This window comes from Prunus dulcis, chromosome 2 (assembly GCF_902201215.1).
Source record: "Prunus dulcis chromosome 2, ALMONDv2, whole genome shotgun sequence".
NCBI lineage: Eukaryota > Viridiplantae > Streptophyta > Magnoliopsida > Rosales > Rosaceae > Prunus > Prunus dulcis.
In genome coordinates this window covers 21,287,043-21,301,912 of record NC_047651.1, presented here as the reverse complement: position 1 = coordinate 21,301,912, position 14,870 = coordinate 21,287,043, and the positions used below count along the sequence as shown (strand labels likewise).

The following is a 14,870-nucleotide window of genomic DNA, read 5'->3' as shown; positions in this document are numbered from 1 at the left end:
CCGTTCGTGTTTCGACCATGGCGAAGTGGACTCTCCATTATGTTCATCACTCCTATCCTTCTTTGAAGCAATATTACATCACACATGTTGTAATTGGATTGAAGCTGTGTTGGCATGTCCTGCTCCATGTTATAATACAACTAAAGACCTATTATTTGGTAAACCCTAAAATTAACAGGTAGAAACTATGGCATGCTTCTTCCTATGAATGGTTGGTTCTTATTTTCTGATAAAGTTCTACTTAAAATAGAAAATTTTGTGAAGCATATTTTATCTGGGGTGTTCTTTAGCCCTCTCTAAATAACTCACGTAAAGGACGCATATTTCATATAGGATACCTTCTGCTGCAAGAAATGTCATTTTGCCAATATGCACATATGCACATTTTGCTAAATCTTTCTCCTCTCTCACCCAAATCCGAGAGAAACTGGGTTCTGGCCAGGTTGTTGGATCGGTTCATCGAGTGTATTGTAAGTATCGGTACATTATAAAAAAAATGTGGAGAAACAATGAGTAATGAAGTAAATATGAGCCGGGTTTACTGCAGGAAGGTAAATTCACAATGTTTGAACTTCGACGAGAAACTTTATAATATCAGTTAAACTAGGCAAAGGAAACACCTAAAGCATTTTTCTTGACAAGAAGCTCGGACCTAATTATCTCTATCTACATTGAGACAAGCAAGCAAACAGAGGCAATGACAACAATCCCCCTAGACCAGAACGACGAAAGGGTGGAAAATGTCATATTATAAATTCCACATTTGAGATAAAATAAAGTAACAATGAAAACTACTTTTAATACTAATGCTGGTAGTCGAGAGATCTAAGAGAGGCGGCCACCATAAAGTTATCAAGTTCCCCCTCAAACCCAAATCAGTACGACTAACAGAATCTTCCCTCTTTCTACTAACCGCAGCAAGATGACTTTTGTGCAGCTTGACCACCGGCAGCTTTGTCTTGTTCGTTAATCCTAAGTGTCTGAGGCTGAAACCATCAAACAAAATGAGGAGTTAAGAGAATAGTTGGGGAAAGAAAATTATTCCCACTTTGAAGAGCATAAAAAATACTGACTTTGACAAGCTAAAGAAAAAAACGGAGGACACAAAAGTTCAAATAAGAAAGGTAGTTTTACTATTGAAAAATAGAAAAGAAAAGAAAAACACCTCAGTGCCCCTGGCATCAGATTCTGCAAGTCTCTGCTTGATATCTCTGCCTATTGAAAAGAAAACCTCCTCCACATTCATGTTTGTCTTTGCACTCTGCGGAACAGTTTCTTTCAATATATAAACAGAATATAATTTCTTATGTAGTCATAGTACCAAAGGTTTATTATTACTTACAGTTTCAAAGAACTTGATACCATACTCATCAGCAAGAGCTTGACCCTTAGATGCAGGCACAGCCTAAAAAACAGATAATTTCATTGATAAAGCCTGGGCATGTGCATACACACAAACACATGCAAAAAGAGGTAGGGAGGGACAAAGTGAACGAGTCTAGCACCGTCATGTTGAACCCAACAGGGCACTAAATTCATCCACATCTAATCCTCTTAGTCTTTTAGGTGACCAACCACCAGGTTAAAAAAGAAGTGCATTTCCTGTAAGTGAAAAAATACAAACTACACACCCTTTTGCTTTCATCCATATCAGCTTTGTTTCCCACCAGTATCTTGTTGACACTGACAGAAGCATGTTGTTCGATGTTGCGAATCCAGTTCCTAATGTCTGCATATGAATAGACAATTACCATAAGAAGCACTAGATACAAATATAAAAATCATCCAGATGAAAGAAGTGCCACCATAACAAGGCAAATTTCAACCATCCACCACAAGGAAAGTAGAACTAAGAGTCAAAATGAACCATGAGATTGAAATGTCTACATTCCAATCCACAAGATTTGAAATAATTAAGATAAAAACAAAATGGGCATGCTATCCAAAATTCATATGCTTAGGCAAGGGAAAACGAGAAGTTACTGTTGAAAGATGACTCATCAGTAACATCATACACCAACAAAATACCCATGGCTCCTCGATAGTAAGCTGCAGAGCATAACAGAAATACATAAGAAAACTCCTGCATTACAGTAAGAGGGGACGTGATTCAAGAAGAAAATCAAAATTATCTCTAAAAAATGAACCCGAGCTAGTATGAATGAATTATGTACCACCTATACAAGTAGTTAACTCAGATTTCTCCTCTCGTCCAAATGGCAGCATCTAACTTGCGTTTTCCTATTTAAAATTAACTATTTGTAAAATATCAAGCACATACCTGTAGTAATTGTTCGAAATCGTTCCTGACCAGCTGTATCCCAGATTTGCAATTTAATCCGTTTGCCATCAAGCTCGATGGTTCTTATCTTGAAATCAATCCTGTAAAATAAGATATGTAAGAAAAGAGATGCTAAACAAAGCTGAGTTTCTACAAGAAAGCACGTCATGACCATGTCTCCACTGACTTAAAATATTAATTCATTAAACTTTTTCATAATGCTAAAAGTTTCCATATACAAAAATTCAACGGTTTCCAAGTATACAAACCCAATAGTGGTGATAAAACTTGTTGTGAAGGAGCCATCAGAGAAACGCAAAAGCAGACAACTCTTCCCAACACCTGAAACATTCAGCTGAAAATGTTTAATTTTCATGAACAAATTACACATACAGTCAGGTCCTTAAACACAATCGTTTATAAAAAATTGGATATATTCAAACTGGACACAATTAAATATTTCAACACACCCATTATTCTGCAACTAAAAACACTTTGAGAAAAATGACATTTTGTTAATAAATAGATCAGTCACATGAAAAGAAAAGCACATTGGCTCCCACTGATACCAAAGCAAAGGAAAAACACATTAGATCTCGAAAATGTTCAACTCCCATTTCTCCCATAATTTTCTCGGGAACCAAACAGAGGAGGATATCAAACAATAACAATAACTAACCGCTGTCGCCAATAAGGAGAAGCTTGATGAGATAATCGTGATCGGCCCGAGCCCTTGCCGGTGGCGCAGCCATGGATTGATTCTATCACCAACCCAAATTGCAAATCAAACTCGTTCTGCAACCAAAATGGAAAACAAAACAGTAAAATAAAAATTCAAAATTCATAGAACTGCAGAAGATCGCACAGAGAGAGAGAGAGAGAGAGAGAGGAAACCTGTGAAGAAGCTTAGCAATGGTCGGGGACATGAAAAGCGATCCAATGAATTTGAGAGGACTTCTTCGGGTTCAGGACCTCCTTGGTTGTCTCTGTATAATACGTGGATCACTCTCTACTGTATGCGGAGCTCTGCGTCTCCGTACACCCGGCTTCACTGAATGACTTCTCTGCTATTTATGTGCGTTCATTTTATTTTTTTCATAATTTTGCGCCTAAAAAACTAAATATATTTTTTTTTCTATGTCATCTTTGCATATATATTATGTGAAATATAATGTTACAAACGAAAAAAAAATCTATTTACTATTTTTAACCTAATATTTTTTTATATTGAGCAAAATCCAGTGTGTATTTCCAATATGAAAAAGGAAATATTAAGCACAAAATTAGAGAAATGGATCCCCACATTGATTTTTTTTTTTTTAATAAACAAAATCTGGTGATATGATAAAATACTTATTAAATTCACAGCGAAAGGATAATAAAACACAAATACCAAATTCGAAGAAATTCAAATTGATTGTATAGGATAATGATAGATAAAGATCAAGTTCAAAAGATATATATTTTTCTTGATAGATAAAGTTCAAGTTCAAAAAACATGGGGCTAATGATTTAACATATTTTCATATTATGGCAAAATTGTAAGGGTTAGCTATTGATTTATCATCTGAACTTGTACGGTACTTTTAATTCGTACCCTCAACTTTGTTTTTGAAAAATTAAGCACACAAACTATCAATTTCCCCTCTACCATCTTTTTTGTTTTTAATATAAGCGATAGTCTAAACTACAAGAAAGGGGAATTTCTCAAACACACACAACTATGATGCTTTGGGGATTCGAAAATAAGACCTCAAATTTGCAAGTCAATGTCCTTTTTCTACTAGGCTAAGCCCCGTTGGGCCCCCACGGTCTAAATTTCAACATTTCATCTTTGGAACTTTTGGGTCTAAATTTGGAGCCCAGTTGTTAACCTCGTTTGGATCTTGTCCGGAAAAAGCCCAAAAACTCACGTAGCTTAACAATTTAATAATTTGTTGCTTTGAGTTCTTGATAAATCAAATAAATTTAAAAGGGAAGGTTTTTTCAAAATTCTCCATGTTCATTTTAATACGATAAAAGAAGAGTTAAAACATTTGCGAGTGATTGCATGTATTTGAAATTTATCAAAAGATTTTATGTCGAATTCCTTGTTATTGAAAAATGATAAAAATAAGTCAATGGGGTCTAACCCAATGGAAAAGAAACTTGACTTGCAAACCAGAGGTCTCAAGTTTGAATCCATATGACATCAGAGTGTGTATATGAGAAATCCCCCTCTTTTGTAGTTTAAGCTATCGCTTATTTATAATTTAAAAAAAATACATTACAAATGAACAAGAGTTAGACAATATCAATTTAGAACGTTGGATGAAGAGTTAGAAAATTCGAATTTAGAACGTTGGATCAAGAGTTAGGAACACTGTAGCCAAAATAAAAAATAATGAAGAGTAATTGAAAACAATGAACAGTGAGGAAAAAGGTACTATAGAAAGGAACACAAAAGTTATGCTTAGAGCATATGCTGAGAAGATCCTCTACCCACCTTCCCTGCCCCTACAAAACGTCACAACACATTGCTCTTTCTTTGTAACCTTTTCCAACATCTATCAACAACACATTCTCTCGTCTTGTTGCTTCTGCATCATCTCATTCATCTCTGCTACTTCTTCGTCGTCCGGCCACCGATGGAAGTCGGGAGCGGCGGAGATACCGTCGGTGGTGAAGTTGGTGGTTTTGTTGCTACTACTACTACTACCAACAAAGGCGACGATGATGATGCAGTGCAGACGACAAAGAAAGCTTAGCTAATTGAAACTTGAACAAGTCATATTGGCTTTGATTTGATGATAGGGCAACTACAGATCTTTGGCAGTTTTTCAACAAGTGTGTGTTTCTCTTTGTGTTAACTTTGATATTATGGTTTAAGAAAATCCAGTGTTCACGTATGTTCCCTTAATGCTATTTCATTAGCATTCTCTCCTCCTAATAAAGATCTTCGGCTGGTTCATGTAGTCTCTCTCTCTCTTGTATTCTCAAACGTTACATAACTCCTCTCTCTCCCTTCTTTCCTTTTTTCTTTTTTTTTTTTTTTCTCTCTCTCTCTCTCTCTCTCTTGGGTTTGTATGTAATTTTGTAATAATTTTTATATATAGTGTGTTTTTTTGTGTTTATATTAACCACAGCATGGATCTTTAATTGTGGGATGTCTAAGATCCATGCGGACCATTAATTGAGTAGAGGTTGAAAGCGATGCAAATAATGATGTTAAGACGACATGAAGCACGAAAAAAAGTAGTTGTATGATTTGATGGTTATCACTCGTCCCCTTCCCCTCCTTTCTAAAAAAGCTAATTGCCAACCTTAAACCAACCTTGAAGAAGATGAAGAAAAAAAATAAACAAAACCATGTCGCATGTATAAGCTTAAGCTCCCCCAAGTCCCTTGTAAGCTCTTAACCATTTAAGCTGAGAATCCCATGTTAGACCAAAAAACCATTAAATAACAGATCGAATTACTCGCTGTTGAATCATTGAAACAAAAATAGCAGACGAATTAGTTGCTTGAACACAATGGATTGGAATTTGAACGTCCCTGATTATTGCCCGCCTAATCTTAGGTCTTGTTTGATTTACGGACAAGATTGGATGAGAAATCATTTCCCATGTCATTTAAACTGAAGACGTATAAGTAATTGGATGGTTTTACAGTCTGCACAAGCAATTTTGATTACCCAAACTTGACCATGACGAAACTTTGTGGAAAGGTTGACAACAACCTCGAGAACGAATCATTACAACATGAATAAAATCTTTTTTATTCTGACTTTGAAGCCAAAAACATAAAATTCGTCGGCTCTTATAATTCTCAAGCCCACCCAAGAAATGCATGTAGTAGACAGCAAGGGTAACAGAAATTGTAGTCATACCGCACCGCATTTAAATAGCAGATAAACTGATCGGTAAGGAGATGCTAATTTCCTTTTTGAAAACCATATGCATGAGCAAATACCATTAAAACCCGGAAAAGTAACGTCTCTGCATGACATGCAGAAAACAAAGCACCGCCTGCAACACAACAACTTCTATTCATTCATTATTGCGATAAAAACCTAGCCATTCAAAATTATTCTGCGGGATGCAAAAATGTTGGATTTCATAAGATATTTAAGACTGAGGCCACAACCACCAGATGCACTATGGATAACCAAACACTTAAAGATAAATTCTAGCAAATAAAATTCCAGTAAAAACCTCTATTAGCATTCAAAACAAACACAAATTGAAACATAGAAGTAACCTATGATGTTCAAAAGTACACCCAAAAGCTCTTCATTAGCGGGAAAACTCAATTCTCATTCCTGGAATAAACCTTGCCTAGTAAAAGAAACCAAGCACTTTACCACCGACATTCTTTCTCCTAGCCTCCTCATGATCCATAATGCCAGCAGATGTTGTCAGCACTATGTATCCAAACTGCAAGTTCAAGCAAAAAACCATAAGCCCAGCAGAATAAGCTATGTGCACAATGGCACAGTTGCACACCATGAAACGCAATAAGGGAATCAAATGAGACATCCAAACCAGACTAGAAATCGATATAATAAGGGAATCAAATGAGACATCCAAACCAGACTAGAAATCGATATAAGGGTTCTAGATTACTATAACACATTAACCATATTACAGGATATCTCAACGTTTGATTCAAATGGGAACCAACTACAGAGCTATATGAATCACCACCACTAACATGATCAACCAAATATAATGACCTAATCCTGCACATCTTTCTACATTCTAAAAGTTTATTGAAAAAATATACATGTTAACGAATCCAAACTACAATGTTATTACTCAACAGGAACCCATCAAGAAATATACACGTTTCTAGGCTTGAAATAGTTAACTGATAACAACTGGCTAACCTGTCTAGATGGAAGCAATCTTGCAGTCCAGCCTTCAATCTCCTTAACACCCACATCAAAACGAGGGCTGATAACCCCACATTTGTTAAGCCGTCCATTCAGTTCGACCACAATTTTACCAGCCCTGTGGTCATCAACATACTCGAACTCACCAATGTATCCTATAGAGAGAAACAAAAGCATAAATGTCTATATAATCAGAAAATTTTCAACTAAGAAACAACTGGGAAATTATTTAAGTGGCGAATATAAGAATTAAATAAATGATACATACCATGCTTTTGCATCACCAAAAGAAACTTGATGATGACCTTGGATGATGGTCTGATCATGACCTGGCGCTTGCCCCTTTTCTCTGCATTGTACATGCTCTTGAGCGCATCGTTCAGAACGCTAACTCTCACCATTGTCGCTTCTGCATGTTATAAAAAGAATTCATTAAGATCATCGGGTTTTGCACAAAAAAAATTAAAGTAAAACAAATGAGATAAACAGAAACACGTAATTAGAAACCTCATTTCAATGTGTTCCTACTCAATGGGACCAGAATTACACAGATTCACTTGTCAAATCTTACAGTCTAACTAATTATATAATAAACGCAATCAACCACCATATTGGTAGTTTGATCCCTTTTCCCATTTCTAGCTGGGTCAAACATATTAATCAAGATTCAATAAACACCTATTGTGGTTTGTTTAAGGCTCATAATTTGTTAAACCCAATTCCAGAACATCTATTCCTACAAATCTAAAACACAAAACAAACACTTGGCCTTGAGCAGAAAAAAAGTTTCAGCATTTCAATCCAGCGAAACACATCAAATCATAAATCACAACTACACAGGCGCCTAATCAAAACATATTTGAAACCAAATTGATCAAAGCAATATCCAATAGATCTAGATGTGTTAGGATCAACTCTACACCTCAAAAAATCATCCAAAATAAATGAAAAGGGTCATACATGAACAAATAAGAGCGTCAAAAGGAACACAGATCGAAACAGTTTCACTTATTGATGAAGAGAATGAAGTTTTAGAGTGAAGTCTTCACGTACCAGAAAAGATGCGCAATATCAGCAGAGGCGCCTCCGAGAGCTAGGGTTTCTAGGGCTTAAGAAGGAACGAGTTAGTGAAACCGAGCACATATATTTGGTGGGAATGAGGGCGCCTTTTACTGAATTGCCCTTACGGACCCTTATTTGGTTCAACACGTCGTCGTTTCCTTAGGATCGAATTCGCTGTTAGGCCCATTCTCTTCATGCAACGGCCCCAATTATATTAAAGTTCGGGCCGGAGTTATGCAGCCCAAATTGGGTACTTGTATTTGTATTTGGTTATTAAAGGAGATTGAAATTGGTGAATAGATTACTACTATGATTTGTCTGAGATTGAGGAATAAATTAAGAGATATAGTTATGAGTTTATAGTCCCATTTTATTATGTCACAATAAATATATAACTTTACTTTTTATAATATGTTTTGACAAATTATTAACATTAAAAAGTCATCATGCATTCCTCTCGTATGAAAATGTTAGAGAAAAGTTGCATTTTAACGAGTCCATAATAACTTTTTGGTGTATCATTCACAATTCTCTATTTTTTAAACCTCTCATGATACTTGTGTGTGAATTTTTCCTGCTCTCCCTTTCAAACTTCGGTAACAAAACCAAATTAAGTTGTGGTTATTATTCACTTCAAAATAAAATAGAATTATTAATTGTTTCTAGAACACTAATTATATGTGCATGCGAAGTAGCATTTCCTTTTATATAAGGGCCTGCAAATGGTTATCGTAAACATGACGATTCATTCATATGGCTAACTTATAATAAATTGGATTTCGATTTGAGAGAGAGAGAGAGAGAGAGAGAGGATTGACTTCATAAAAATACAGACCGTATAGATCCATAAAGCTCATTAAAATATACACCCAAACCGTAGACCATGCAAAATCTCATAATAATATATTTGCATGGGGAAGAAGACTCATTCATGTAAATGAATTTCAACTCATTTTTTCAAGGTTGAAAACAAGACCTAAATGACAATCTCCTACTTTGACCTCCCAAATTTCAACCTGGTCAACCATAATGTTTTTATTTTTTATTTTTTATTTTTAAACTCTCCCTCAAATAACAACATAAGAATAAGGTTTGTTTTCTGCAGTCACAGACTCAAACCATGCAAATTACTCCAACTTGATTATCACATTGGACGCTGAACAATTGTCCACATGTCATCACGTAGTCGCTTTGAGGATTGTTAATATTTTGCACACCAAAGACAGGAGGCTGATTTAGTTTTTATTTTTTTATAATTATTTAATTTTCAGGAGAATAAAAACAGAAAAAAACATAACATGTAGAGATTTCAGGATAACAACAGTTATAGGACTTTATTTAGTCGTGCTAATATTTACTTTATTATCTTATATGAACTAAATTATTGATAATTAATATAGGATTAATTAAGAATTAACATCAAGGACGGTCCGAGAATCACCAACCAAACAAGAACTACTTGCAGTTGCAAAGGAAATTAATTAAAAGTAAAATATATATATATATATATATATATATATATATATAAGATGATGATGCTGTTAATTTGCAGTTCTACAGGTACATTTGTATGGGGTATGAACATTGGTCAACCCCATAGTAGGAAGAGGTCAAACTTAAGCTTCGATGAGCCTAGGCACTGGAAGACAAAGTACATTAGGAGAGGTTTGTTTATCTGTATTCTTGACTTGCATATAATTCTTGGTTTTTATGAGTTCTTTTTATCTTACTATGGGCAACGAGAGAAATTTATATATGTTACGCAATGTATAACTTTTACGTTAACGTTCGAGAGAAACTTACATGTCACACAATGTATAACTTTGACGTTAACGTTCGAGAGAAACTTACATATCACGCGGTGTATACCTTTTACATTAACGTTCTCTCTTTTCATATTGATCAGCGTTGGCTTATTCATGATCTACTAATTAAGATGGCTTTATAGTATTTTGTTTGTACACACTTATAACATTTCATTTTCAAAAGTACCAGCTAAAGCAGATAAATTAGACCAAGTACTAAAGTAGCAAATCTGACCTCCTTTGCTTACCAGCCGAGACTTCCAAAGTTGTATAACTAGCCAGTTTTCTCTAGCTGTTATATCCAAATTAGAACTGGCTTCTGAGACTCGTTCACGTGACAGACTGTGGAAACAAACATATATGATCTGGATTGATTTCTCACAAATGCCAAAAACAGAGCAATGACCAAAATTTAAACCCCATATTTCATTTCAGTAAGTGACCCAAAATTGTTAACCTCTCACTGTATATCCCTCATTTTGTAGTTCCCTCTTAGGTGTGACAGTCTGTTGTTGCATAATATTATGAAGTGAATTAGTAACATTACGTACGGTGGTGCAATCACACGGAACTAATCGAATCTTTGGTAGTTTATAGCTAAAAAGAAAAAGGATCAACTTAAAACTGTGTATGATGCAGAGTTTGGAACAGAACAGAAACCGAGTCAACATGTACTCATTTATCTAACTTTCCATCATCTTGTTTGTACATATACGATTAAGCTTTGACTATGGCAGCGTGATTAAATTTATACAAATCAATTGCTGGAAAAAAAAAAAAAAAAAAACCAGTCATTTTCGAGGCATATTATTAATAGAAAGCAAGTCAAGTTAAGTGATAGCGAAAGCAAACAGATAACTTGGTAGCTAGAGAGAGAGAGAGAGAGAGTGAGAGAGCCGCCCCATGGCATTATATAATTTAAGGTTCTGAGTCATCTGGACGTTTCATATTCCTTTCATGATCATGCAGTTTCTTACCAATTACATATAACCTTGTCTTCCCAACGTTTTCTCTTTAAGGATAAGAACCGTTGTTACACTCAAAAGGAACAATAAGCTCACACCTCCACTGCAGAATATATACCTCCACCTTTGGACAAATTCTCATCTCATTGTTCTTGGCTCTTTCACTGGCAAACCCTTCTTAGTTTAGAGTTTTTGAGATCAGAGGTGAGAATTCAGTTGGTTCTGAATCATGTTTTCAGAGTAATCTTGGGCTCCAAATCTTGCCATTTCAGTTCTGACTTGTGTGTTTCTTAATCCAGTTTGATATTTAAAGTTTTTGGTTTTTTTCGGGGCTAATTAGTTTCTTTGAATCAATGCTTCCTTGGGTAACTTTTTCTTGGTACTGGGTTTTTATTTTCGTTCTTTCGATCGTGCTTGGTGCTGGATTTTTAGTTTGATTAAGAATTTTAACGAAACTCCAAGGCCACATTTTCTGTGTGCATGCATTGTGCTTCCAATTAGACAACATTTTTGACAACTTCGGTTTTTTATTTTATTTTATGTGTTTTCATTTTCTGTGTTCAGAAGTTGATAGGATCACTTTGGCAAGATAAGGCTTTTCTGATCTGTGTGTGCAAACATCAACAGAAGGGCTATCTGTCTCTGCAGAAGTGGATTTGTTGGGCTCAATGAGAAACGCTCTTCTTCCATCTGTACCCTCCCATCTTTACAACTTCGGTAATGATCATTACAATTTACAAATCTTAATTAGCATAGATTGATATTGTTTAATTTGACCACAAGGGCATTGGGGCTCTGCAGAAACTTGTATATGATGAAGATGGTTCTACGTAACCACCCAGTGATTGTTTTGTGTCTTCAGGAAACAATATTGATGTTCAGATGTCAAATTGGGATGCTCAAGTCAACATGAACAGAAGGCTGTAAGTAGTCTTTTTCCCTTTCAAAATTGTATCCCAATTTTTTTTTTATAATGGAAATCATATGAACCTCCCTATTTTCAAAAATTATACCAGTCTTTAAAATGATCAGGGATTATTTTTCCATAGTTTCTGTATCTTTCAAATGTACAAATAAGTTTGAAAAAGTAATTGTATGCATCAATATTCTATACTAGTGTAGTGATTTAATATGTTATCGCTTTTCTTAATAGAAAAGGTCTTTAAAAAAATAAAAATAAAAATAAAATAAAAAAAATCTCGGGACTGATAATCGTCCCTCCAGCAGTAGAAAATGTTTTAGAATTCACCTCTCTTGGTAAGCTTAGCTTTGATTTACTGATTTATCTTCTCTTCAATACTTCACAACAAAGTATCAAAACCATTATTGGGATCATTTAAAGTAATTGTACAAACACAGTTTATCCAAATGCTGCCTCTACAAAATAAGTTAATTAGGCCCCCAACCCCACTTACAATAATGCAACCTTCTCTTCTGCTTTCTTTCTTTCTTTCAAGAAAAAAAAGAAACTGAAGTTAATTGGTCATGGCAAATATGGCAGTGGGTTTTACATGGGGTCCAAGGCATTCGAAAGTGACAACCAAAATAGCAGAGCTGGAGACGACTTTTCTCTTCCTCCTCCTCTGCAGTCATCATCCCTCCTTGCTTATCAACCAGGTTTGGTTTATTTCCCTATCCATATGTTTCTGTTTTGAGGAACAACTTTTCTAATTTGGCCTAATTTAAAATTTTTTTTCCCCAGTTTTTCTTGTCCTTGCCACCTACCCTCATCAAACATTTTGTAATTTAGTAAACTCTAATAATTGACTCGCAAGAACTCTGGGTTTAATGAATTACCTTCTTTGATTGCAGCTTATCCATCTGGTGCATTCAGATACCATGATGGTGTTTCCCAGCAGCCAGTCTTGCTGGACAAGAAGATTTCATCTCCCCAATTTGAAGCAGTATGTTGATCTTCTTTAGTTGGTAGCTAAGATTTTAATAAAAAACTAGCAAGACTTCCCAATTCACTTCAAATATCAAGCGATTTACTTCACATGATTGTTAGTTGTTGATATGAGTGTCACGATAGGTTTCACACAAATCAACAGTTGACAAATGTATACTTATGAATGTTTAAGTTAAAATACGAAAAGTAAATTCGGTAACAAGACAATCATTCATCTTCTATTGTTCGATTATCAATTTGGACCACACATTTATACAATAATACAACTGAGGTGATAACAAATCCTAGAACTAATTTTATTCTGATTTTTTTCTTTTTGTTCCCTTGAAGTATTTCCAGGCCATACAAAATGCAAGGAAACGTCCAATTGAGGTTGATGACCTTGGTGGTCTGGTTGGTGACAAGACAGCTCTAAACGAATGGAACCAAAATAAGAGAAGCAAGGTGACAAATTCTCAACAACAATGGCATCAACAGTGCCAAGAAACCTCAATGCAACAACAAAACAATAAGGTCTGTTAAATAAAAAAACAAAATTAATTTAACATTAATTTATCTCTTCATTTAAGTTATTCTGGCCTTGTTGTTGAGCTTTTGCTGCTTTTGCCAGAAGTTGCATGCGCCTGTGAGGAGAAGCCAAAAGCTCAGTGACAAGATCACGGTTCTTCAGAAACTGGTTTCCCCCTATGGCAAGGTTAGCAGTTTGCAGAATATACAAAAAAAATATATATCTAGATTTCTAATTATAGAAAAAATATTGTTTTTCTGCAAATTAATTACATTAGGCTTCTGAACTCATTGCAGACTGACACTGCCTCAGTTCTTCAAGAGGCTTCCATTTATATCATGCTACTTCAAGAACAAATTCAGGTTTATATAGACCTAACAATATGTTCACTTCTTTATGCTGCATATAAATTTTAGTGCTAATTTGTTTCTTGGGTTTTGTTTTTGTTTTTAATTTTTTTTTTAGCAGAATCTGCTAAGGATGTTTAGTAGTTCATACAAGAATGCTGCAGTTCTTCACACACAGGTAGGCAATCACTTAAATTTGTGCGTGAACGGGAATAGCACTGTTTTGCTATACTGACTAATCACGTTATTCTACCCGTGATAACTTTTTCACTTGTCATACCATTTCACACAAGTTTTTCTACCCTCTAACCCTGAATTTTTTTCCTTACAAATTATATTGGGAATTGTGAACAGGAATGTGGGAGCCGGCAGGTGCTCGACCTCAGAAGCAAAGGCCTTTGTTTGGTTCCTGTATCTGTTACTCAGAAAGTGACCATGGAAGAGGGTGTTGATCATGCTGCTACATCAAGAAAAATTGTCATAGCTAATAACTTGTACTGATCTATAAACACCAGCCCAACTATTTTGAACTATAGAATTTTAATCCCTTCCTTCTTAGAGTTGATTTGAAGAGGGAATTGAGAGAATATTAATCTTGCACCAAAGAGAGGTCCTTTTGCCCCACTTTGTTACTTAATTATAACAAAAGGTGATGTGTTGAGTAGCTTCGGTTTTATGGGCAAGTCCTAATATTACATCATTTCATACTCCTTTTATTCGATATCAAAGAGAATAAGAACAAAGCTCGAATGTTAAGATGAAAAGATGTACAAGTGATTCTTTAACAAAAAGATTGGCTATTTTGATCAAACACGAGATGAAAAGATGTACAAGTAGTTCTTTAACAAAAAGCAAGTTAGTCGTGACTCAAGGTCATAAATTAAAATGAGACTCTTTTTCCTTTGTAATATAAACACAATTTAACCAAATAAGTAAAAAAAAATTATGCAGGTACTCTCTTTTTGGCTTAAATATAGTTTCATCAAAGTCATGTGTAATTCTCGATTTCTCAATATCGTTTGTATAAAATAAAAAAAAATAAAAAAACATGCATGGAATGTTGGACCAGGAACTATTTTGGGCCAAATCCATGAAGGCAAACGAAGTCGTAGCAGCCCCC

The 14,870-nt window shown here is 35.1% G+C and overlaps 3 protein-coding genes across 8 annotated transcripts; 1 reads left to right on the top strand and 2 right to left on the bottom strand.

The window, feature by feature from the left end:
* Positions 1-516: 516 nt before the first annotated feature.
* On the bottom strand, positions 517-3,385 carry LOC117619382 (ras-related protein RABE1a-like). 2 transcript variants are annotated; one of them, XM_034349321.1, is made up of 9 exons: positions 3,176-3,385; positions 2,961-3,076; positions 2,551-2,623; positions 2,282-2,382; positions 1,984-2,049; positions 1,632-1,729; positions 1,343-1,405; positions 1,166-1,261; positions 517-986 (listed from the first exon to the last, which is right to left on the bottom strand). In XM_034349321.1, the coding sequence occupies exons 2-9, from the start codon at positions 3,031-3,033 to the stop codon at positions 909-911; spliced, it is 648 nt and encodes a 215-aa protein (XP_034205212.1). In that variant the 5' UTR covers positions 3,034-3,076; positions 3,176-3,385; the 3' UTR covers positions 517-908. The 2 variants fall into 2 exon arrangements, with proteins under 2 accessions (XP_034205212.1, XP_034205213.1); XM_034349322.1 differs by lacking the exon at positions 1,984-2,049 and having other exon boundaries at positions 3,176-3,346.
* Positions 3,386-6,349: 2,964 nt separating this feature from the next.
* LOC117619252 (40S ribosomal protein S15a-1) lies at positions 6,350-8,312 on the bottom strand. Its single transcript, XM_034349162.1, has 4 exons — positions 8,208-8,312; positions 7,423-7,563; positions 7,149-7,309; positions 6,350-6,696 (listed from the first exon to the last, which is right to left on the bottom strand). Exons 2-4 carry the CDS (start codon positions 7,553-7,555, stop codon positions 6,598-6,600), a joined length of 393 nt encoding a protein of 130 aa, XP_034205053.1. The 5' UTR covers positions 7,556-7,563; positions 8,208-8,312; the 3' UTR covers positions 6,350-6,597.
* Positions 8,313-10,903: 2,591 nt separating this feature from the next.
* Positions 10,904-14,493, top strand: LOC117618708 (transcription factor bHLH111-like). 5 transcript variants are annotated; one of them, XM_034348413.1, is made up of 10 exons: positions 10,904-11,190; positions 11,551-11,703; positions 11,849-11,909; positions 12,488-12,603; positions 12,799-12,890; positions 13,226-13,408; positions 13,509-13,589; positions 13,700-13,765; positions 13,869-13,928; positions 14,105-14,493. In XM_034348413.1, the coding sequence occupies exons 2-10, from the start codon at positions 11,655-11,657 to the stop codon at positions 14,249-14,251; spliced, it is 855 nt and encodes a 284-aa protein (XP_034204304.1). In that variant the 5' UTR covers positions 10,904-11,190; positions 11,551-11,654; the 3' UTR covers positions 14,252-14,493. The 5 variants fall into 5 exon arrangements, with proteins under 5 accessions (XP_034204304.1, XP_034204301.1, XP_034204303.1 ...); XM_034348410.1 differs by having other exon boundaries at positions 11,614-11,703; positions 13,506-13,589; positions 14,105-14,460; XM_034348412.1 differs by having other exon boundaries at positions 10,905-11,190; positions 11,614-11,703; positions 13,506-13,589; positions 13,872-13,928; positions 14,105-14,460.
* The last annotated feature ends 377 nt before the right edge of the window (positions 14,494-14,870 follow it).